The sequence below is a fragment of the Gymnodraco acuticeps genome, unplaced genomic scaffold, assembly GCF_902827175.1.
Source record: "Gymnodraco acuticeps unplaced genomic scaffold, fGymAcu1.1, whole genome shotgun sequence".
In the NCBI taxonomy this organism is placed as follows: Eukaryota; Metazoa; Chordata; class Actinopteri; order Perciformes; family Bathydraconidae; genus Gymnodraco; species Gymnodraco acuticeps.
Genome location: NW_022992126.1, coordinates 2,974,862 through 2,998,494, shown reverse-complemented (window position 1 = coordinate 2,998,494; position 23,633 = coordinate 2,974,862). Strand labels below are relative to the sequence as shown.

Genomic DNA, 23,633 nt, shown 5'->3' with positions numbered 1-23,633 from the left:
ACAGTTTAATTTGTTGATGTTGATACCTAGGCCTATATAGGCTAACTTAGGTTTTAAACAGCTGTACTTTTTTTTGTACTCTGAGTACCTCTTCAACCAGACACATCAATCAACATGATTCTAAAGGGCATAAGGTCAGCACACACGTTTTCCCCTGGTTTCCCCTGCTATTATTTGTGTATATGTGGCGCCCTCTAGTGGTTAAATGGAGCAGCATACCCCCCTCCCCCGTCCCTCTGCTCAGGTGAGCTGGTGAATGTTTCACCTGCATGTCATGACGTCACGGCACCTTCAGGAAAGAGAAACGCAGGAGTCGCGATCAACTCAGGCTGATAAATGTTTCTAGACTGGATAGCAAGACAAACATTTACACAGTGAAGACCCCGAGTTGAACTTTAATCAGAGTTTGTGTACTTTTTAGACTGTCGTGTTGCTCTTCTCTGGGTACAAACACGATGTCTGCCTCCGCTATATTCGTGCTGGACCTGAAGGGCAAGGTAAGATTAATGTTGATTGTAGACACTTACAATTTCTCATTTTCAGCGGCACACATTACAACACAGCACTTTTATTTATAGGCTACTATTTAGCTGTTCAGCTGGAAGTTTAGCTGTTGCTTTAACTGTTAAACATTAATGGCTCTTGCTTCGTTAAAAAATTAATCAAGAGTGTGCGACACAATCATTCATTGGCCTTTCTGCTTACTTCCGGATACATGCCTGTCAGAGAAAATGCAGGCTGTTACCTTAAATAACTTCAGTGAATGTGAACAATGGTGTCGCAGCACTTGTAGCCTTCAGTCATAGCATTTGTGTCACCATAGTTGTGTTGTCAGTGCACAGATATCTCTTTCTCTTCAAACAGGGAGTGTAACATGACACACAAGTTAGTGTAACTGAGAAATGGGAGCACACATGGTTTCAGGTGTTGTGTGTCAGACCAAAGGGTGTGTTACTCTGTAAAACAAACACATGTTACATTTCATTTAATCCAAGCAAGCTGCAGTAGGATGAGATTGTAGGATCTTCAGCAGGTGTAAAGGTTGAACTGTTTTGCATCCGTCTTATCTTAGAGATTCTATCTTTCCAATAAAATATCGTCGGTCATTGTTCTTAACGTAGATATGGTCTGCAGACTTACAGGAGTAGATGACAAAATAAATCATTCCCAATTAATATTTGTTTTGTCTACTGTTCTAAATCAGTACATCAACGCCTTAGGGCCGGTGCAATATGTTTATATTGAATGCATCTCAGTCGGGTACAACATATAAACAGCATCTTATTAAAATGTAGTTTTAGCCTCGTCAGTTCTGAAGAATCCACATCAGGTGTATCTCGGGCTCATTTTCCTTATTGTTTATTCTGATGATATCACAAAGTAACTTGGTTTGTCCCACTTATCTGTCCCACTAACCCCAAACATACTCAATTTACCATCACATTAGAGAAATAGAAACTTGTGGTGACCACCTATTTAACCACTGGGACATAATTCAAACTTGGAACTACAGTTGCGGTTATTGTTTCCACACGGACATGTTATGGGTTACCTATAAATAGTGTGTGCCCTCCTGGCTCTCTCTCTTGTCGATCCGGGCTGCGACCCGACAACATGTCCCTTGTGAATAAATTACTATTCTTGCACCTTCCTTGCACCGCCTCTGACTCCATATCTCTCGGCACTATACTGGTGACCCTGACGTGATACTCAGTCCACTTCTCCAGGCCTTCCAGTAATTGGCTGGAGGCGTCTGCTCCGATGTCTGGCACCTCATGCCGCTCCGTGTCCTCCCCCGCCATGGCCTGGTAGCTGACTGTGTAGCGCACAATGGCGCCGTGGCGGCTAGCGGCGGGCGGGGCCACCCAACTCACCTTGAGGCTGGTGGAGCTCAGGCTGACCAGGTGTACATCCTGAGGGGGGGCGGATGGGGCTTCAAGCACTGTGAGCTTGGCGCTGGTTTTGATCTCGCCAGCACTGTTGCTGGCTGTGCACTCGTAAATGGCTTCGTCTCTGTGTGTGTGGCTGGATCCGCAGTACGGAGCCCCAGCCATCATCAAACTGAATCTCCAAGCGCTTGGAGCTGGAGCTGACTTTCTTGCCTTTCTTCATCCAGGTGATTCTGGGTTTGGGCTCCCCGGTGGCCAGGCACACAAACAATGCAACTCCTCCTGAGATGCCCGTCTGGTCTTCTGGGGATTTGACGAAACTCGGCATGCCTGCTCTAGTCGTGGTGATGACTTTAGCTTTGCTACGAACTCCATCTCCCTTGGTGGTGTACGCTGCTACAGTGACAGAGTAGGTGGTTTCCGAGTGCAGTCCAGCTATGATGGCCTCATGCTCAGTGGACTCCTCAATATTCCACTGTGCCTCTGGAAGAGCCACGTCCATGATGTTAGGCTGGCCACAGAGTTCACCGTTCTCCAGCCGAGAGACGATGACTTGGTAGCCTCGACGGTTTTGGACGTCGCCCATGCTGCCATCGGGTGGTGCGCTCCGGAGCCTGTCTGGCCTCTCCTGCCTTCCGGGGATATCCAGACGCCACTCACGTTCATCGACGCCTGGGTGGCGCACTCCTGGACCCCCTCTCGCCTCGACAGTTCCGGACGTCGCCCATGCTCCATCGGCCCATGGGTGGCGCGCTCCGGGACCCTGTCTGGCCTCTCCTGCTTCCCGGGGATGCCTCAGCGCCTGCTGAGGACTTCATGCCTGCCTGCCGCCGCGGCACGTCTGCCTGCGGCCGGGTTGCTCTCCTGCTTCCCGGGGATACCTCGACGCCTGCCGAGGACTTCGTGCCCGCCGCCGTTGCACGTCTGCCTGCGGCCGGGTTGCGCTCCTTCCTCCCGGGGGGACTGCTCCTCTCTTCCGGGGATACCTCGACGCCTGCCGAGGACTTCGTGTCCGCCGCCGTTGTGCGTCTGCCTGCGGCCGGGTTGCGCTCTTTCCTGCTGGGTTCTCCGTGACACCTACTGCGGCCCCCTTACGACGGCCCGTTCCGGCCCGCCCCCGGTGGGGGTGCCCTCGCCCTCGTTAGGGCCCTCTTGGTTCTCTCTCTTGTCGACCCGGGCTGCGACCCGACAACATGTCCTTTGCAGCTTGTGAATAAATTACTATTCTTGCACCTTCCTTGCACCGCCTCTGACTCCATATCTCTCGGCACTACAAACTGAACATTGTTACTAAAGAGATGCTGGAATTTAAAAAACGACTTACTTATGTTACTATATACACCTAGAATCACCTAATCAGTGTACTGAGTAAATAATATTAAAACTGTGATTTGTGATAAAAGATTTTACTCAACAATTTCAATATTCTCTTCCCGCTCAGGTGTTGATTTGTCGGAACTACAAAGGTGATGTGAACATGGCGGAGATCGACCACTTCCTGCCTTTACTCATGCAACAGGAAGAAGAGGGGCTTCTCTGCCCTGTTCTGTCACGCGGCAACGTCCACTTCATGTGGATCAAACACAGCAACCTCTACCGTATCCATGTCCTAAATATTTCTGGCAACCATTAGTTATGAAGAAATCCAAATAATAACTGTCTAGTCAGCTTTAAGGGACAAAAGTATTGAATTACATCCTTAAAATGTATGGAAGTAAGCAATAACAGTGATCAACAGTAATGTGTAGAATACACCTTGACCTGATCGTGCACAGTGGTGGCCACTACTAACAAGAACTCCAACGCCTCCCTTGTGTACTCCTTTCTATACAAAATTGTCGAGGTGAGTCACACGTACACTACTGCTTAATCTATCTATCTACCTATCTATCTATCTATTTGTGTGAAGAGCCTGTAAAAGTGGGCAGTTAGAGAGAGTGCTAATGTAAACTAAAAGCTGGCAGTTACTCAAAGCCAACACTGATGAGGCTGATGTGTGTTATGTGTATCATTCAGGTGTTCACAGAGTACTTCAAAGAGCTGGAGGAGGAGAGCATTCAGGATAATTTTGTGGTTGTCTACGAGCTGCTGGATGAGCTTATGGACTTTGGATTCCCTCAGACTACCGACAGCAAGATCCTACAGGAGTGAGACATCACAAGATACTTACATTCTGTACAGAGATATAAACCATATTTATATTAATAAGAGTGTGCTGTTATTAATCACAAGACCTTTTTTTTTTTTACTTCCCTTGCAGATATATTACTCAGGAAGGTACCAAGCTCGAGGTGGCAAAGTCCAAGGTGCCGACCACCGTCACCAACGCCGTCTCCTGGAGGTCAGAGGGTATCAAATACAAGAAGAACGAGGTCTTTATTGATGTCATTGAGTCCATCAACGTACTGGTAAGATGCAGGGCTCATTCTTATCATTCTGGTACAATAAGGTTAAATTGTATTATTTTTGCTTGTATTACTTTTACAGAGGTGAGGCACATTTTTATTATGCAAAATAAATCCAAGTGGGAGCCAATACTGCATAGATTTTCTTTTAAAGTAAAAATATATTCAAGAGCAGGATAAGGATGTAGTGTTTTCTTTTGTTTTTATGATGAGGATTTTGCTGTTTAACATCAGATATTTGCTGCCTCTGATTTCACCATCCTTAGCAGTGATAGTAGAGGAGGTATAGTAGTGTCTCTATGTCACAGTACAAGAAGACAACAAAGTTCATTTGACTTTCGATGTAACCTTGTATAATTAAACTATATTATTTATTATCTGCTTGGATTAAATCCCATTTTCATAATAAATAAAACAAATTATATTTATTTCATTTGACCTCAAGTCAAACATTTTTAGCACATTTTAGAACAGCCGCAGTTGACCAATGTTACTTTGACACAATATCTTGGTTTTTTTCTGAGCATTCTTTTTACATTTCATTGTCTCACTTAAAATAGGATTGGTATGATTTATGTATCTATATTTATTCACCACTCTATATGGTTTGTTCAGGTGAATGCCAATGGCAGTGTGATGAGCAGCGACATCGTGGGCAGCATCAAGCTGAAAACCATGCTCTCTGGGATGCCTGAGCTGCGACTGGGCCTCAACGACCGAGTGCTCTTTGCTCTCACCGGACGTACGTCTACAGCCATAACATTATTATCTTTTACTCTATTATTTTAGATAGATCTGTAGCTCTCTTGTACATTAAAGTAATTCCACTGATTGTTTTATTTTGTGTTCAGGTGACAAAGGAAAAACAGTGGTGATGGAAGATGTAAAGTTCCACCAGTGTGTCCGTCTCTCTCGCTTTGATAGTGATCGAACAATCTCCTTCATTCCTCCAGACGGGGAGTCTGAGCTCATGTCTTACCGCATCAATACCCATGTAAGTCCAATTAATTACAAAAATAATTACCACCATATATTCATCCTTAAATGCTTATTGTTAAAATGTTTAATATTAAATGTATTTGTGTCACTTACATGTGCCGCATAATGGTTCACACCTTGCATTTCTTACAAGCTATAAAGCAGAAGTCCTGTAGATACATGTCTGTTTAGATGGTATTTTGCAAAGGATATCGATAAGAAACTATTTTAATGAAATAAATGAAACAAATAAATATCTTATTATAATATTATAATAACTTTCGGCATGAGCAGAAATAATGTGTCTAGTAGTACATCTAAGATAAGATTTATTTTATTGATCCAAATTAGAATATTTTTTAGGAAAGCCTTTTTGACCCTTATAGTGCTATGCATGTCATATTATTTTTGATTCATATTATTAGTAGGCTACTGTTTTGATTGTAAACTTGTATGATGAAACTCTAATCTTCCTCCTTACAGGTGAAGCCTCTGATATGGATTGAATCAGTCATAGAGAAATTCTCTCACAGTCGAGTGGAAATCATGGTTAAGGTACTGGCCACATTTATTGTCTATCTACACTAGCAACAAGATAAAACATTTATTTTTTAAATATATTGTTTCACTGGAGATATATGCTTTAAAAACAAGTAAACTGAAAGCATGACAAATAATAATTGGTTAATAATATAGGTTATCTCATACTTGTTTCAGTTGAGTTCATTTTCCATTGCATTGGATTAGCTTTACAGGTACAGTTCTTTGTTTTTTTTTGTAGGCAAAGGGACAATTTAAAAAACAGTCTGTGGCAAATAATGTGGAGGTGAGGGTCCCCGTCCCCAGTGATGCTGACTCCCCCAAGTTCAAAACCAGCACAGGCACAGCCAAATACGTGCCTGAGAAGAACATGGTGGTGTGGACCATCAAGTCTTTCCCCGTAAGAAATTCACAACTTTGTTTGTTACATGTAAATATTCTTTCCATGTTTCTTCATGTCTTTCTAATCAATTTTGTCTGGGTGTGCATCCATTTATCCATTCAGGGAGGTAAAGAGTTTCTAATGAGAGCTCATTTTGGTTTGCCAAGTGTGGAGAACAATGAGCTAGAAGGGAAGCCTCCCATTACCGTGAAATTTGAAATTCCCTACTTCACAGTCTCAGGAATACAGGTTTGTGTGTGTTTATGCTATGTCTCCTTTAATTGTCAAACATGATCCCAGAGATAGAGCCTGCGGTAGAATAGGTTGAGTCCATTTAAAAGCAAAACACATTTCTGGATCTGAAACCTATCAGAGCCTCATGTATGTTTTTAATATCAATAGGACAATTTTAAAGCTGTAAGCAGATCAATTTGTATTGGGCGTCTACAGTTTTCAGCCTGTGAATAGTCAAGTCAGGTCATGAAGGGCTGATATTGTGTGCTCAGCAAACTAGATGTAATTGAAATAGCTGATTCACTTGAATGTTTCTTGCCTCAACATGTTGGTGTCTCTTTCACCAGGTGCGGTATATGAAGATCATTGAGAAAAGTGGTTATCAGGCTTTACCATGGGTCCGGTACATTACACAGAGTGGAGGTATAATTATTCTTATTTATAATCAAATGACCTACTGTTTTCAGAACATATACAAATATGATGTGATATGGGTGCACAAGTTCAATCTCCTTTAATTTAACATTAACATTTGTTCTCTTTTCATTTAGACTACCAGCTGAGGACTAATGTGTAAAGCCTGCCAGAAGAACATGAATAATCACTCTAACTGGACTGAAAGAGTCTTTTAAATTTCAGCAGCTCAATTTAATGTCAGCTATTTTGTTTTATGATATCTGTGTGCAGCTTGATTGTTTTATTGTGGGACAACTGCAAATTATTTAAATGCTTAATGAAATGATTTATTTTAAAACGAATCTTTACAACTGGCCTTTGTATTTTTGTTGTGCCCCTTTTGTTTATTTCATGAGTTTACAACCACATAAGGGTCGTTTTTGTCATCACATTTTATACATGCCTTGTGCAATCACAGTAACTAAATTCCGCCTAAATTAAAAACGTACCCGCCTTTTTTCAACACTTGTCTCTGGAGAAATACAACCTAAGGTCAGAAATGTGAATGAACAGCCTTTGAAGATATCAACGTATACCGCTTTCTTCGCTACGAGCTCTGATTGGTCGACTGCTGCTGTTACCACAGTGATGGTGTAGTAACAGAGTTGTAATCCCGCCTCTTTTACCCTATTTGGAAGAGCAACACCCTCTAGGCAAGCTATGATTGGTCAGCCTATGTCCACTCCAATGTTTGTAAATTGTAGTCTTGATACACCGCTGTGTGGATCTCAGCGCGCAAATGTATTTTCTAATGTGGACAAAGTTTCCTTGTTTGGATTTTATTTAAAAAGTACTGGTCTTTAAAAACTGCGGGATAGAAAATCATCTCGGCTTTCTGGATCTTAAGGAACCTAACAAGGTATGCGTAAAAGCTCTCTGGTTTGTTCTCTTGTTGTTAGTGTTAGCGGTTAGCCTGGTTGCTAATTGTTTGTAAGATATAGTGAACGTGACTTGTATGTATCTGCTGTTAACACATGTTTTCAGAGCTGTGTTGTTAAAACGAAAGATTTGTAGAAACGACCTGATGTAACATTACGCTAGTACAGTCGGATAACATGGCGTCAACGGGGAACTGAATCTTACGTTAGCCGGATGCTGTAGTAGCTAGCTAGCAAAGTCTACCTTCCTGAATCCTGACCTATTTACAGTCCATTCTACGTTTATTAATACCACCACAAGAAGCCCATGGTTGTAGTTTCGTTTTCATTGTTGTACATCTCCTGTTGACCAGGCTGAAAGACAGACTATAATGGTCTTAAATCAGATGGATGACGGTAAAGCTTTGACGGCGGCGGCAGCCAAAGGAGACCGGAGCGAGGTGCGGAGGATCCTGGAGGAATGCAGAGTGCACCCTGATAATCTCAATGAATTTGGCAGGACTGCACTACAGGTGAGGACCAAAGCCCTATGAGTGTTGATAAAGGTTTCTTATTAATTGAGGTATTGACTAAACAAATACATATACTGTAGAAAAACATTAGTCCAGTCCAGGTGGTTCTTCGGTTAAATGTCCCTCTCCTTTCCTCTTGAGATAACAGTAGCCTAATATGGTTATCTTGGACAGTTTCCTGTTATGAATAAGTTAAAGTGCCGTGTATTTAAGTTAAAACCCTGTTTTATGTTATACGATATATATATATCACTTCAAAAATAATACCCCAATCCGAGTACTGGGGGATTTGATATTTGGGTAATATATTTAAGCGGCTGTGACGCACTGGGTTATTGCGCTGATCTTCAGCCTTGCTTGGGCAACACATTTCATCCGAAATTGCTCGTGTGGGTATTGTCCACAGTATTCAATGTATTACATGTCTAATATATGTAATATAATGTGTTGTAAAGCGCTAATATAAATGTCATGTATTATTATTCATTAATTAATTATATTTGGGCAACACCGACATCGCATACAAACAAGATTAACTAGCTATTTCTGGAACATTTTACGTTTTGACCAAAAAAGAGGATAAACGCTCAGTTGCCACTTTATTAACTTCACTTTGAACTAATTGTAGTCCAATACAACCAATCGGCCTTAATGAGTGTTATAATCAATTAGTTTTGTTAAACGTTGGTCTTTGAGGCTCTTTATGGTGCTGTCTAACTGTGTTGTTACACAGTGTTGCTTCTAATACTTACTAAATAAATACTATGTATACAATCAAGAGCAAAGCGATAGTATTGCTGCATTGTTCTCTTTATAATTTTGTTTGTATCATCTTTTGAAAAGTTCAGTTCACGAAATGTCAAAATAGAGAAGAATATTCACTCGATAATCCAGATCTCTAAATGTTACGTCCAACCAATAATACCAAAACATTATATATTTGCAATAGCTAATTAAGTCAATACATAATAATAATAGATTAAGTTAATAAAAGTGAGAACTGACTGAAAAAGATATCTGTATTTATTTTTTATAATGTCATTAACCCTTTACACAGTTACTGTTTTTATGAATGTATTCTCCCTGGGTTAAATTTAACAGATCTTCTAATATTTTTCTTTCATGGCTTAAATGATAAATGTATACTGGTGTAGTGATTTCTGTGGACGTCCTTAACATGAAAATGTATTTGAGAGGATCTAATGTTACAAATAGCGCTTTAACCACAGCTGCTGAATTTCTCTCTTTCCCTCTTTAATACCTGTTGCAGGTGATGATGATGGGGAACTCAAAGGTTGCGAGTTTGCTTTTGGAAAAAGGAGCAAATCCCAATGTCCAGGACAAGCATGGGATAGCACCCGTCCATGATGCAGCCCGGACAGGATTCCTGGACACTCTGCAGGTTCTGGTGGAGTACGGTGCTTCGGTAAACATCCCTGACATGAAGGGCGCCCTGCCCATCCACATTGCCATTAAGGAAGGCCACCGGGATGTTGTGGAGTTCTTGGCACCGCATTCCGACCTGAAGCACGCCAACATCAGCGGTCAGACAGCGATAGATGTGGCCCGAGCTTCGTGTGCGCCTGATATGATTGAATTGCTTTACTCTCACATTCATAGTTAGTCAGGGTTCTGGGGTGCTTTTGGGTGACCCTAACCAATCTTTTTTTTTTTTGTCAAACCTGGTGACTTGAATTCATTGCTGTGTAAAGGATTCTTTTTTTGTTAATAGTGGCTCAGCCTTAATATGTGACGCAGGACATGTTGTTCTGGCAGCTTATTGTCAGTGGATGGGTGACTATATACAGTAGACACCTCTTTTGCACAGTGCAATTCAGGCACCTTATATTTCCCTTTGAATTGGGAGTGCACATTTTGTAGATAGTTGCCCCATTGAATTGCATTATTTCCATTGTGTAACAGTCGAAACCTTGCATGTGTTTTTAAACACTTTTACAGAACTTGACATGGTGCACCCTGATCGCTTTTCATAGTTTTGTTTCTCTTAATTAGATGTACTTAGACTTTGAATTTACCCGTATTTATTTTTTTGATGTGTCTTTGTAAATAGCAACATTTATTGTGATTTGTTGAAATGTTATTTATATAAAGACTATAAAGTGAGTTTATTCACTTTACTATTTGAAGAAGAAAACACAAAATAAAGTGTTGAACTTGAAGTACGGATCTGAGTGTTTTATTTTTAACCGTGTTCGTTACCATGACGTTGACTAGACCCTCATGTACTCTGACGTCCGGACTGCAGCTACCATTGAGGATAGTCAATTCTGTAATTTCTCGGACTGATTGGCTTTTATAACCGTGGCTTATATATGATGCTTTTTTACTTATATTGAAATATATATTATATATTGTTTTCTTTTATTTGGGAGGCAGTAGGGTCCACAGTGATTATAATTAAGATAAAACAACATTCTGCTACATGTTTTTGCTTTTACTGATTTGTTTTTAATTGGCTCTTTTTCTTGCCTATAATATTTTAAATGTAATTAATTACAGGAAACTCAATGACTTAGCAACAAAGGGCGCCGAGTAGACATTGCTTTAATTTGGGGGGAATGGGTGGGTGATGAAAAGGGCTTGGAATCACTGACAAACATATTTTTTTGTATTTGCAAGTCTTAACAATCTGATACTCTAAATACTTTTTAGTACTGAAAACAAACAAAAATACTATTAAATCATAACTTTAAATTCATTTAGGATTATTTGGCCTTTGTAACACCATTTTCCTTTTCATAATCTAATGTATTATCAGTATTGTGTTAGCTCCATGAATCCTCAAGTGTTCAGCACTTCTCCAAGGTGATGCATGAAGGGCATTCATAATAACTGCACACTGGAATGCACTGCACAGTGAAAACCCTCTCAAAGGTCATGCAGATAGCAGGATGGAAACTCAAAATGAATGAGGGCCCTGTTGTCTTGAGGCTTGTAGGTAACGGTGGCACAGTGTGCTGATGTTTGTGAGGGCAGATATAGTACAATGGGTATTCTGTTTGCTTGTGTGCCATGGGGCCAACTACACTGTCAGAGAAAGGAGATACAGTTCAACCACTGTGCTGCTGGGCCGCAGAGAGGACCTGAAGGCTGTCACAGAACATGTAATACAATAAAAGTACAATTTGATGCAGTATTTTTACTTGTAATGGGGTGTTTTTTGTTTGTTACAGTGTGGTATTGCTTTAAAATACGGATTCCAACACTGCAGTCTCCATTTTCATATTGTTTTTACCTTTCCCTTTCAGATTTACATAGACACTTTAGCTGGGAGATGCACAGTCCAACCACATTATTTGAATTGAGAGCATTAACTATTCTACTGGAGCAGCTCCACGTTAAATACCTAGTTGTTCTTCAGCTCTAGTTATTGAGGAGTAATTTACTTCCGCACCAATTTTCTCGCAACAAGTCGTCCTTCTCTGTCTTTTGTGCTTCCACTATATTATCTTGTGTAATAAAGTCACACAAATACAAATTATGTTCCAATACACACACACAAAACCGTTTTTAAAGATGATATTCTCAGACAGCCCTGCCTCCTGCCACCAGGTAGAGCTCCCTTTCTTCACAAAGAACACATGTGGGTGTATGCTGGATGTGCAAACGCTCTCTGTGTAAACACTGGTGTGTTTCGTTCGTCCTGCAGGTTGGGTGGGTTTCAGTAACAGTGACTCGTTTGCAAACAGCAAGAAGTAGTAGGAGTAAACAAGAAAAACCAGTATGGGGCTACTCCCCCACTCAAACAGATACAGGAGTGCTGGGGGGTTTGTACCCGTGCTCCCCTGATCCAAACACCAACGTACTAGTCCACTACGCCACAGCCTCCCATCCCATGATGTCACATGGGAATACGTCAGCTTATTAGAAATGAGAGAAGGACTGAACTGTTTAACAAACCTGTCTGACTGACTGCATGTGTACACTTTGTTTTTAAACTCAGACCCCTCTTCCAAAAGGATGCTCATTGACCTCTTAAAAAAGCAACATCCACATACACAAATATTGGCATCTTAAGGGATATTCTATTAATCATTGAAGTAATTTGTATGTGTTCTATTGTAAATAGTACTATTTTAAATTGTGTCTCTTGGGATGGCATGGAATCGAGACACAATTTAAAATACTACAATTTATAATAATACTACAATTTATACAAATAATTGAAGATTGGGGATTTGCATTTTACAATATACACACCTTTACAAATATACATTTTTCATGATATTTTCATGATATATTATACATATTTTCATATTTCTTGACATACTAGACTTTTTCCTGATATTTTTGACAGAAAAAAATGTGTTCATATTTTTCGAGATACTATATTGTGATTTTTTTTTGTTTACCATTTTTGTACACATAGTATCATATGACTATACCTTTATTGCTACACTATAAACTATAACTTTATACCCTACTATAAAAATTGCTATTGCTCTTCTCAAATGTGTCAAATTTCATACTATGACATTTTTGATATACTATGACTTTTTTTCCTATTTTTCGATACACTATATTACTTTTTTCAAATGTTTTGACATATATATACTACGACTTTTTAAGACATACTATGACTTTTTTTCAATGTTTTCGACAGACTGTCTTATGAGTTCTTTAAATATTATAGTAAAGTTTGTCATAAAAAATAATACAAAAAACTCAGTTTAGTTATAAGCCTTACATATCTTTTAAACAAAAATATTAGTCGTGTGTGAAAAAACACAACGAGCCAACCGTCTTGGAAACATGTTTTTCATAATAAGGCCAACAATGATGCAATCTCATTCGTTTTATTTACAGTTTTTTTCAGTTGTTAACTCACACAAATCTCACATAAAGCATAATTATCCCACTCAAAGAGCAAAACCTCAGCTCAAATCTAACACATGTTCACACTGCACCCAATTTGCAATTCAACTTGACACGTTTTGCAAAACACTGCACACGGTTCTCTAAGTAAGACAGAGAAAATGCTACACATATGAACCAATAAACAAATACACATGCCAAATGACTATGAACACCAAACTGCTTTATTGTTGACTCAGCAATCAGGATGTAAGCACTAGAAAAAAGCTACTTGTAAGAACTTTTCACAACAACAATGGATTTATGGACATACTGTAGCAGGAAGAGGAAGAGGTAGAGGGAGGATAAGAGGTTGAACTGAAGTCAGATGAAGAGTTATTTGCAGCATAACGGATGAAGCTGTATGACCGTCAGGCCTATAGCTGATGCTTCTTCTGCAGGATGATAAAGGTGCGGTGGCCAGACCCAGCTAGGTGGTCAAATGCAGACTAAGCACTTTTCTTACCTCTGTTTTTTGTAAAAATATGTTTTGTGTTTATTTTTCCTCAAAGTGTTCCTTTCCATTTACTGTATTTGACAGAGGCATCATTTGTGTTTACACAACTGTAACTATGTGTTGTGCATGAATGTAGCTCACATTTGTTTTGGAGAAAGATAAAAGTATAACAGTATATTTGTGTTTCTGCACATATTTTTGTAAACTTGAACAATCTTTATATGCAGAATTCTCTACATACAGAACGCCATAAAAGATGTGTGCTTTAGATAAAGCACCAGTGTGTAGTTGGTTGGGCAAAGTGTCTTGTACTATAAGATAAGTGTGTGCCATTTGGTGCAAAAGTTTATGTAGTTTCGGGTGCATTGCTTCATTTTGCAAGATATACGAGGTGTTTATTGTGTTTAGTGTTTTGACAAAATGAGCCCCTGTCAAAAAGATGCGTTTTAGCAATTGAAAAAAACTGTAATGCTGGGGAATCACTGCCCCCTTTAGAGAGGAATAGAAATAGGTAAATGATTGACAAAGAATGATGACAATGTCACCTCCTTTGTAAATAAAGAAAACAAACGTAATCCTTTCTCAAGACCTTGGGAATCGTGTTGCAGTGTGGGAAGGTCAGTGTGTGCTCCATTTATACTTTCGTGAACTGACGGACACGATCCCATTTTGTAACGATGCAAGCCAGGACCTGCACTAATGTTCAGGCTAGAAAGTCTTGACTGAAGTACACAGAGATAACTTAGGGGGAAAGAAAGAAAGAATGTGGGACGGAAGGAATTGTGCCCTTGTTTGTTTGGCAATGTCTTTGTCCAGGTGCTCTCAAACTAAATATAAATCATATACAAATGTAAACAACTACTGTGTAATACTTCCTCAAATTACAAATGAGCAACTATAGATGTGAGCAACTTTAAGAGCATAACATTGTTTCAGTATGTTTTTCTATGTGTTTGCCCCACAGTACGATGTGCAACACATTCAATCAAATAAACAAGAAATAATTCCCAATGATTGACTTTAAACGCTTAATTGGGCAAAAAAAGGAAGTAACAAATAAAAATAAAGAGTGAAGAATCATTTGTTCAACGTGTCACCCATAACCAAAGACAATATATTAATGCATTTTAAAGACAGTGGTTTTATCTCCTCTTTGTTCATTATTATATGATTTTATGCACAATAAATATCATGCAGACTTCTGATTCATAATCCCATGTACCATTTCAGTGAGATGAAAACCTATTATTGTGCTCGTGAAAGGCCTTTTCTCCTTCTGCCTAACAGGGAGCAACATGAGACCGCACTGTGGGAAACTCTTCTCCAGGCTGTAAAACCCGTCCAACAGGATACAGCGTGGTTAGATATCCCTTGAGTTTTGCTCTAAAGAACCTGCAAACTATTCAGTAAAGAGGGGAGACGCTAGAACAATGTGAAGGTCAAGACGTGCTTGCTGTTGAATACTTTTCTTGTCCACAGTATTATCAATCTGCCCTTGAATTTAAAACATGTCTGATAATATTACTGTGTATGCACTAATAAAACAAGTTCATGAACAATCCAAGTAAGTGAGGTATTTACAGGACACATACACTTTGTAAAATATTTATTTAAAAAAGGTAGTTTTTAAGAAAATGCATAGAAAAACGTTCACAATGATGTTTCACTCTAACACAAATTTGAACATACACTTCGTGATAACAGTTATTATAAATACGTTTTCCAGTGTTTGGGTAACCTTTAGTAGTCAGTTATAGTTTTGGTTTCATGCTTTTTTTATTGGAGAAATTCCACCATCCAGTGGCATGGTCCCTTTTCTGACCAATATGCTACACTGAGAAAAGAAAAGTCCACGGGAGCCTTTAGCCACACACTCAGCTAGAAGAAGTCAACCTGCTCCGCACATCTGAAGGCATCAGATCCAGCAGGTTGTCCTCCGCAATCAGTCCACTGAGACTTAGCAGGGGACACTCCCCTATCTCCACAGGTAGAGACTCCAGACGGTTCCCTTTAACCTCCAGCCGTACCAGCTGGACCAGGCTGGAAACTCTAGAGCTGAGATACGACAGGCAGTTGTTTCCAAGAGCCAAGGTCTTTAGCCTCTTGCAGGAGAACAGCTCCTCTGGCAGCGCCTCTAAAGAGTTGAAGGCAGCGGAGAAGAACTGAAGGCCCTGCAGGATGCCCACTTCAGGAGGGAGAGAGGTGAGCTGGTTGTGGGAGACATCGAGGTGCCTGAGTTTGGTGCAGTAAAACAGCCGAGAGGGAAGCTTTCGGAGCTTGTTCCAGCTGATGTCGAGCATCTCCAGGGTGTGCAGCTTACTGATATGTTCAGGGATGTAAGCAATTTTGTTGTGCCACAGTTTTAGTGTCACTAAACGGCGGCAGTGCTGCAAGCTCAAAATCTCCTCCACAGTGGAAAGTTTGTTTTCCTTCAGGTCCAACTCCTGCAGATTGTTCAAACTGAAGACGGCACTTGGGATGCGCTCCAACTCGCAGCCCACTAACTCCAAGGAGACTATGTTGGTTAACTTCTTCAAGCTGCTAAAGGCTTGGAGCTTGACACCTTCGTTGTAGATGCAGAAATGCTGCAGCTGTAATGCAACATCCACTACGCTGGGAGGGATCTTAGTGAGGTTGGAGCGGAGAGAAAGGACTCTCAGAGCTCTGAGCTCTCGAAGGGAATCCAGAGAGGCACTTTTGGACAACTCATTGGTTAAAGGACCATTCAGATGTAACTCTTCCAAGCTCTGCAGGGTGTACATCCACATAGGAATCTCGTCTAAACTTTCAAAATCCAGACACAGAACCTTTAAATGTGCCTTGAGGTGGTTGAGGGCCGGCAGATGGAGCTTTGCAGGGCAGAAGATCAGCGATAACTCCCGCAGAGATTCAAGCTTTGCCACACTAGCTGGGATGGTGACGTTTTTAACCTGCTCCAGTTTGAGTGATTCCACTTCAGTAATCTCAAAGACGGTGTCGGGGAGACCCGGCAACATTAACAGGTGGAGCTCCAACTGGTTTTTGGCGTTCTTGGTGAGGCGTGAACGCAGCTTTTTGGCGGTCCACTCGTAGTTGAGGTTTAACTGATAGAGATGGCTCTCGCTGACCTCAGACAGAAAGACGGCAAACCTTTTAGAGTAAAGAGCATCATATTGGTCCACAAGGTGCAGGAGGAACGCAAAGTCATTCTTCACGTCCGGTATGTCGTTAATGCCCGTCTCCAGGCGGACCTGCTCAAAGGAGTACTCCTTCAGAGGTCTGTGGAACTGCCAGTACAGCGTGTAGATGCAGAGAAGTCCAAACACGCCCACAAAGCAGATATAGCAGTAAGCAAGCTTGGAGAAAAGATGGGCTTTGTTGTGGTTACAGCAAAAGATATCAAACCCAGTCAGCTCGGGGGGAACATAACAGCGCACTACGATCTCAATGTTTGGTACCAGCACTGCAGTGTAGATGATGATTATTAGAAACTTGAAGACTTTAAGTGACGTTTGTAGCACATACATGACATACAAGATGTCTGCTTCCTCTACATGAGTCCTGAACTTCTTCACCTTTTCAAACAGAGCTTTGGCCTGCTCTCCTTCCTTCTTATCCAAGACAGAGGCGGCCGACTGGAGCTCCATGCTTTTCTTTTCTGAATTCGACTTGACAGAGGCGGAGCGAAGAAGCACCACAGTCTCATCATCATCTGCTTGTCGTTCTGGGGGATCTTTTGAGATGGTGTTCCTCCTCCAATTGACCAGTTTCTCCTCTCCTCTTTCCTCAGAAACCTCACTCAGGGCTCTCGTGGTCCAGGGAGAATCAAAGCACTTCCCAAGGATGGTAACAAAGATGTCAATCTTGGAAGATGTCCCAGGGAACTTGAACCAGAAGCTGCTTGCGACCATGAAGATCATGGTGTGGATCACAACGAGGTATGGGAAGTACTTTGCGTACCAGTGGACGAACCTCTCGTAGCAGTAGTGGTTGACAAACACATACTGGTGGATGTCCAGGTTGTTTTTGCGACCGGACACTTCCTGGAGGATGGGCTTCGTAGGTTTGACGAGCGTCTGCATGGACGTCTCGTTCTCCCTGTAGCTCCCGAGGTGGCTGCAGTCTATGGCTTCAGGCGTCGGGCTGGTGAAGTGGCTGGGCAGGCATGCAATCTTGTCTTGAGTGAGCTGCGGATGAAAGATTAATGAAATAATAAATAAGTTGGAGGGACAGAGGAAAGGAAAGGAAATAATACTTCTACTGAGTTTAAACCTTTGTATATAAGATAATATAATAAACCTTATGTAACACTTGGGCCATGGACAACAGATGAGAAATGGCCTTTTTTTATTCTGACATTTTTCCTACTTAGTGTACTTATTATAATTTGCACTGTCCCACATCATCTATAAATAAATAGAATACAATAAAATGTTTTTCATATTTTCTTTCATTTTTGTTCATCCTCTTTTTTTTCAACAGACTATATTATGACTAGTGCTGTCAAGTTAACGCGTTAATAACGCGTTAACGCAAAACAAAATTAACGCCACTAATTATTTAGGCGCGATTAACGCATGTGTATTTTTATCCTCGGCCGCCCCGTAGTTTCAGAGCACATCGAGTTTAAAATACCATCTACATACAGGGGTGCCCAACCAGTCGATCGCGATCGACCGGTCGATCGCGGGGAGATTCCCAGTCGATCGCGAGATGTGTCTAAAAATAGAACAACAATATTCTGTTTTATCGTTAATGTCCTGTAAAAATAATCTTCCTGTGCCAGAATAATGTACTTGAACGCATCAACGCTTTGTGATTGGCCGGCGTGACCCCATGTGTCGGGGCGTGGCTGGTGAGCACAAACAGTGCACAAACGCTACGAGACGGAATTCCCTCCTATTTCTGCCCTACGCTCCAAAAGGTGAGGGGCCTGAAAGGACAGCTAAATGCACAGCAGTCCCTTTTCACCAGGCCCAACAACAAGAGCAAGGCTGCTACCAGAGCATCTTATCGTGTCAGTCACGTTCTTGCGAAACACATGAAGTCTTTCAAAGACGGTGAAGTTGTGAAAGAAGCATTCCTGGAGGCTGCCGATGCGTAATAAAATAACAGTAACATTTCAACAGGTTTTTGATATAATAAAAACTCTAGTTAGATACCGTTATTAATCTGCTGTAAGTTTTAGTTTGTTTGAACTTATTCATTATAATTATTGTACAAAATGGTATAAGAATGCAAACATTAAGATCTGTTCTGTTTAAATTGATTATAGTCTATTATCAATTCAGGTTAAGAAACTAGTGTTGCTTGCATCCTATTTTAAAAAGGCATTTCTTTTTATACTCTACTAAAATGCAACAAAAAAAGGGTTTGATTCTATTAATGTTGTCTTTTTTATTGCACTGTTGCAGCAGATTCCTGTGTAGCTTCAGATCTGAGTTGTCTTATTAGTAAGCCTAATTTATACTTTTGTAGCAACACTATTTTTATATAATGGAAAAGAAAGGGTTCAGAGTATTTTCCTTTTGTCCTGTGTCATATGTGGCAGCACTGTTCAATGTTTCTTGAAAACATTACCCACTGTAGTATGTGACGTGACGTGTGAATAAACTCCAACTCTGTATCAACAACACTGTTGTGTAACTTCAGTTAAATACTTGTATGTGTGTAGATTAGAAAGAGGTAAGATAAAGGATCTGCAGTATTTTATGAAGTATTAATCGTACAAAGGTCAGTTTTATACAAGTAGAAGTGTGTATTTACCTGGCAGTAGGCTGTCAGTAATGGCAGATCTCGGCAGACTGGCAACTTTAAAAGTAGCTCTCGATTCAAAAAAGGTTAGGCACCCCTGATCTACAAGCTGATGCTGACAGCCCGCTTGTGGCAGACCACACTTCCACGCTCACCGACAGGCACCGACTGGCTATTGGGAGGACCGGGAGGGTGTGTGTATGTGTGGCACGAGCGAGCGAGAGAGAGACCTTACGTGCATTGTTGTTGTTAGCATCTGGTGCTAGCTAGCTGCGCTAATGGATAGAAGGAGCTGTTTAAATGAAAACAGAGGAGCGACATTTCGCCACAACTGCGCCGAGCACTTGACTTTATGCAGGAAGCCAGACAGTGGGACATTGTACGAAAAGTCAGCACACTCAGCACGGATAGTGCGCAACATGATTGCAGCGTCCACGCAGCTCCCGTTCGAGCATATGCCTTGAGACACACACACACACACACACACACACACACACACACACACACACACACACACACACACACACACACACACACACACACACACACACACACACACACACACACACACACACACACACACACACACACACACACACACACACACACACACACACACACACACACACACACACACACACACACACACACACACACACACACACACACACACACACACACACACACACACACACACACACACACACACACACACACACACACACACACACACACACACACACACACACACACACACACACACACACACACACACACACACACACACACTTTGTATTATTGTATGAGAGAGGTGAGGCAAATATTTGTAATATTCATAGGTTGTTGTGTTTAATATTCATGAGAATATTTGTCATTGTTCAAATGATAATAAACATTAGCATAAAGCATATTTGTCCACTCATATGTTGATAACAGTATTAAAAACTTGAAAAATATTCCTCTAAGGTACATTTAGAACAGATCAAAAATGTGCGATTAATTTGCGATTAATCGCGATTAACTATGGACAATCATGCGATTAATCGCGATTAAATATTTTAATCGACTGACAGCCCTAATTATGACCTTTTTACATTTTTCACATGTTTAATTTGTTTTGTGTGACAATTTGCTCTTCACCAGTCTGCTAAATAATGGAAAACATGAAATAAATAATTACTTAAGGATAATAAGATTTATTTGTGTCCATAATTTGTTTTAAACAAAGGAAACTTCGTTGAAAAAGGAGTTCACTGATATTCACTAACAGGTAAAACAATAGAGCTTAAACTATTGACAACCAGCACAACAGTGTTTTGTCAGGCTTTTGATACTTCTCAATAGGATCGATTCAGTGTTGCTTTGGGATTTGACGACTACAAGACAAATATAGAATGTTAACCCCACTCTGCAAAATCATTAAGACGTATTCACTTTCCTTTCAAAATCTTAAAACTAACTCTCTCTGTCTTTCAATTTGGATTTTATATATGACTTTACCGTATTTTAATAAAGTCTGTGTTTTCAGTTAAACATCATCCAGTTTAATGGATTTTCTGGTCTGTTGCCAAGTGTGTGTGTCTTACTAAAGTTGCACCATCCAGGGGGATCAACTGTCTCTACTTTTCTTCTTTAATAAAACAACACAGACATGGTTCACACTGTCTATGGGGAGATATTGAAGTAAGTGGCAGAACTTATCATTATTATCACATATTTACTTTCCTTTTGTGCTAGTTGACACATAAATGATTACCAGAGAGTGGACACATTAAGGAGCAAGTTAGAGATCTGTGTGAGTAAGTAGGTCAGGAGACACAGGGTCATTCAGTAACACTGTTGGTGTTTTTGCCTGAGTTGGAGGTCAGATAATGTATAAACACAGAGGAAGGTATGGATACAAATTATGCACATGTTTTACCCACATCAAGCTATTTTAGGTTGGTAATAATTGCATTTCTAAATCTGTGTAATCAGTTGAGGATTAAAGAGCTTTTGGTCACAAAGTGTCTGGTGTGTCAATGTCTCACCTGCAAGGTGCACCCAAAGACTCCAAGCATAAGCATAGCAACGCACAGGTACTCTGAGAAAACATCCCACCACGGCTTCAGGACACGATACTTTGAGTTCTGATCTACGCCAAAGTTTTTGAATTCACCCACTGGGATCATCCTGGCTGCTGCTCCTCACTGGGGAAAGAATATAGTGAATGCAAACACTGAGGCTAAGGTTGGCTTTCCACACAGTTCAGTCTCTGGAGAACATCTTGTCAAAGGCTTTAAAAGTTATAAGACACAAAACATGTACCCACACAGACTAAAAGAACATTTGGTTTCATCATACAGAAAGAAGGTGGCTACATGCTTTAGGCATTCATGGCCTTGAATGAATGGGTGAATATGCACCTTTCATTGTGGGTGGATTCAAAGTGGATAAACTAGTTTGACAACAGAAACTCTATCAGGAAAGGGGTGAGGTACTTTCCCGCCTAAGAATTAAAGTGTTTTACTGAGTTTTGAGTAAAAACAACACATTCTCATCAGCTTTAATAACACTATTAAGACTTAATCCAAAATTATGAATTCGCCTATTTAATTTATGATTAAATGTGACACTTGACACCGACACGTATAAACAAATAGGTCTAGACATACCATTGCAGCAGCCAACGCAAAAACTAGATGTCGGGTTTAAATCGTAATGTGAACAGCGGCCTTATTTCTGTTTATAAGAAAATCTTATCTATGTATCTATAAAACCAGCGTATCAACATCATATGACAGATATTAGTTATAGTTGCAAAATCACACAACACTTTATATGTTCATGACATAGGCCTACCGTCCATTAACTTTCAAAAGAAGTTCAGTTTGTCTCTAAAGTATAAGCATACACTTCTGTAAAACATATTTTCCTATGTTGCAGGTTCAACCAGGTGAGTTTCACTTACCTATTCCTGAAGAGGATCCACTGGTGTCCAGTGGGACTCGGGCGCGTGTTTTCATCGTTAGACAGCAGACTCACTGAGGTAAAGTTAGAAGTCAACAACACAAGACATCCGGACGAGAATTTCAAAATAAATCCGTTACTCACGAGCAGGTTCAACCCCGGCGAGCGCTAACTTGACACATAATACAGTAGGCTACATTAAGGGAATGAGGTCTTCCAACAGCCTAGCACATTAATACATATTTAATATGAATCTCATAGTTCATCTAAATATACTATTGGAGTTACTCTATGTCCTTAAAGGTGCCCCTCCAGGCTGACAGGCTGGTAGGCCATCCAGTTATTTTAGCCGGGCCGGCTATAATGATTGGTCGGTCGTGCTTTTTACAGTACTACGGCTTCCACAGATGACATTTTTTTTAATGGATTTTTTGTCAAAGCACTTAAGATATTCATTGCTATCGGGATGTTAAGAGCATTCCATGGAATATAACAAAAAGTGTATCTCGAGCCGGTTTCTCAAACTTACCTACCCCACCTTTAACATTTTTTTATAAACACACTTAAAAAAGGTACAGGATATGTTTCTACTTGTTGAATTTCTATTTTGTTTGGATTAAAAACCTGAGGGAGAATGTCCTTTTTTGGCTATTCCTGAAAATCTTGATTGAGAAAATACAAAATAGAATTTCTTAAAGCATGTTCATCCAAATGTGAGGTGTTACTCTCTCAAAAGATGAAATCCAACAGAGCCTTCTTAAAAAATAGGAGAGGCAATGCTTCCAGTGACACTAATGTGCTCATCATATTATCTCATGTGCTGCTTATACCTAAGGATCTAATAATCAGGCCATTTTATTGATTAGTGACGTGTGTGTTCTCTGAATGAATTAAGGGATATATTAAATGAGTTATAGGGCACAGTAACAACAGCTCAAACTGTTCCTAAATAGCTTTCCTTTGTTATGGGCTGCTGTGGTCTTCCTGCTTTACAGGATTACACCTTGATCCTCTTGTAAATCCACATAATCATGGAAGTTTTCCTCTTGGATAATATAATAGTCTCATCCACCTGCCTGGTTGAGCAAGGAAATGAGATGTGATGGCAACAATCATGGGTGGTCGATTAATAGCAAACTTACCACAGGTTTAAACTCAATGAAAGTCAACATAAAAACCTAAAGCAAACTTTATGTGTCAAAAGTGAAACTGAAATAGTTTGACCATCTCATGGTATATGATAACATCTGATACAGTGAACAAGTAAAGGATATATTTCATTGTACCATTGCCTACTGTTGGACTAGTAAACTAAGATGTAGATCTAATGATGATCTTATATTTT

General features: G+C 40.4%; 3 protein-coding genes across 4 annotated transcripts; 2 read left to right on the top strand and 1 right to left on the bottom strand.

The window, feature by feature from the left end:
* The first annotated feature begins 248 nt into the window (after positions 1-248).
* On the top strand, positions 249-7,197 carry ap1m2 (adaptor related protein complex 1 subunit mu 2). Its single transcript, XM_034203470.1, has 12 exons — positions 249-497; positions 3,331-3,487; positions 3,665-3,732; positions 3,906-4,036; positions 4,150-4,297; positions 4,910-5,036; positions 5,146-5,288; positions 5,756-5,827; positions 6,054-6,212; positions 6,318-6,443; positions 6,776-6,851; positions 6,980-7,197. The coding sequence occupies exons 1-12, from the start codon at positions 456-458 to the stop codon at positions 7,003-7,005; spliced, it is 1,275 nt and encodes a 424-aa protein (XP_034059361.1). The 5' UTR covers positions 249-455; the 3' UTR covers positions 7,006-7,197.
* Positions 7,198-7,585: 388 nt separating this feature from the next.
* Positions 7,586-10,448, top strand: cdkn2d (cyclin-dependent kinase inhibitor 2D (p19, inhibits CDK4)). Its single transcript, XM_034203285.1, has 3 exons — positions 7,586-7,743; positions 8,116-8,274; positions 9,545-10,448. Exons 2-3 carry the CDS (start codon positions 8,134-8,136, stop codon positions 9,896-9,898), a joined length of 495 nt encoding a protein of 164 aa, XP_034059176.1. The 5' UTR covers positions 7,586-7,743; positions 8,116-8,133; the 3' UTR covers positions 9,899-10,448.
* A 2,630-nt stretch (positions 10,449-13,078) lies between these two features.
* si:zfos-323e3.4 (volume-regulated anion channel subunit LRRC8C) lies at positions 13,079-22,587 on the bottom strand. 2 transcript variants are annotated; one of them, XM_034203323.1, is made up of 3 exons: positions 22,290-22,587; positions 21,370-21,528; positions 13,079-17,772 (listed from the first exon to the last, which is right to left on the bottom strand). In XM_034203323.1, the coding sequence occupies exons 2-3, from the start codon at positions 21,508-21,510 to the stop codon at positions 15,481-15,483; spliced, it is 2,433 nt and encodes an 810-aa protein (XP_034059214.1). In that variant the 5' UTR covers positions 21,511-21,528; positions 22,290-22,587; the 3' UTR covers positions 13,079-15,480. The 2 variants fall into 2 exon arrangements, with proteins under 2 accessions (XP_034059214.1, XP_034059215.1); XM_034203324.1 differs by lacking the exon at positions 21,370-21,528 and having other exon boundaries at positions 22,290-22,366.
* Positions 22,588-23,633: the final 1,046 nt, after the last annotated feature.

Bases quoted from the DNA above. Each gene is read 5' to 3' on its own strand.
- cdkn2d (XM_034203285.1), top strand. From the start codon at position 8,134: ATGGTCTTAAATCAGATGGATGACGGTAAAGCTTTGACGGCGGCGGCA. The intron at 8,275-9,544 runs GTGAGGACCAAA...TACCTGTTGCAG, and splicing joins TTGGCAGGACTGCACTACAG to GTGATGATGATGGGGAACTC.
- si:zfos-323e3.4 (XM_034203323.1), bottom strand. From the start codon at position 21,510: ATGATCCCAGTGGGTGAATTCAAAAACTTTGGCGTAGATCAGAACTCA. The intron at 17,773-21,369 runs GTGAGACATTGA...TTTCATCCGCAG, and splicing joins TCTTTGGGTGCACCTTGCAG to CTCACTCAAGACAAGATTGC.
- ap1m2 (XM_034203470.1), top strand. From the start codon at position 456: ATGTCTGCCTCCGCTATATTCGTGCTGGACCTGAAGGGCAAG. The intron at 5,037-5,145 runs GTACGTCTACAG...TTTTGTGTTCAG, and splicing joins GCTCTTTGCTCTCACCGGAC to GTGACAAAGGAAAAACAGTG. The intron at 5,828-6,053 runs GTACTGGCCACA...TTTTTTTTGTAG, and splicing joins GAGTGGAAATCATGGTTAAG to GCAAAGGGACAATTTAAAAA.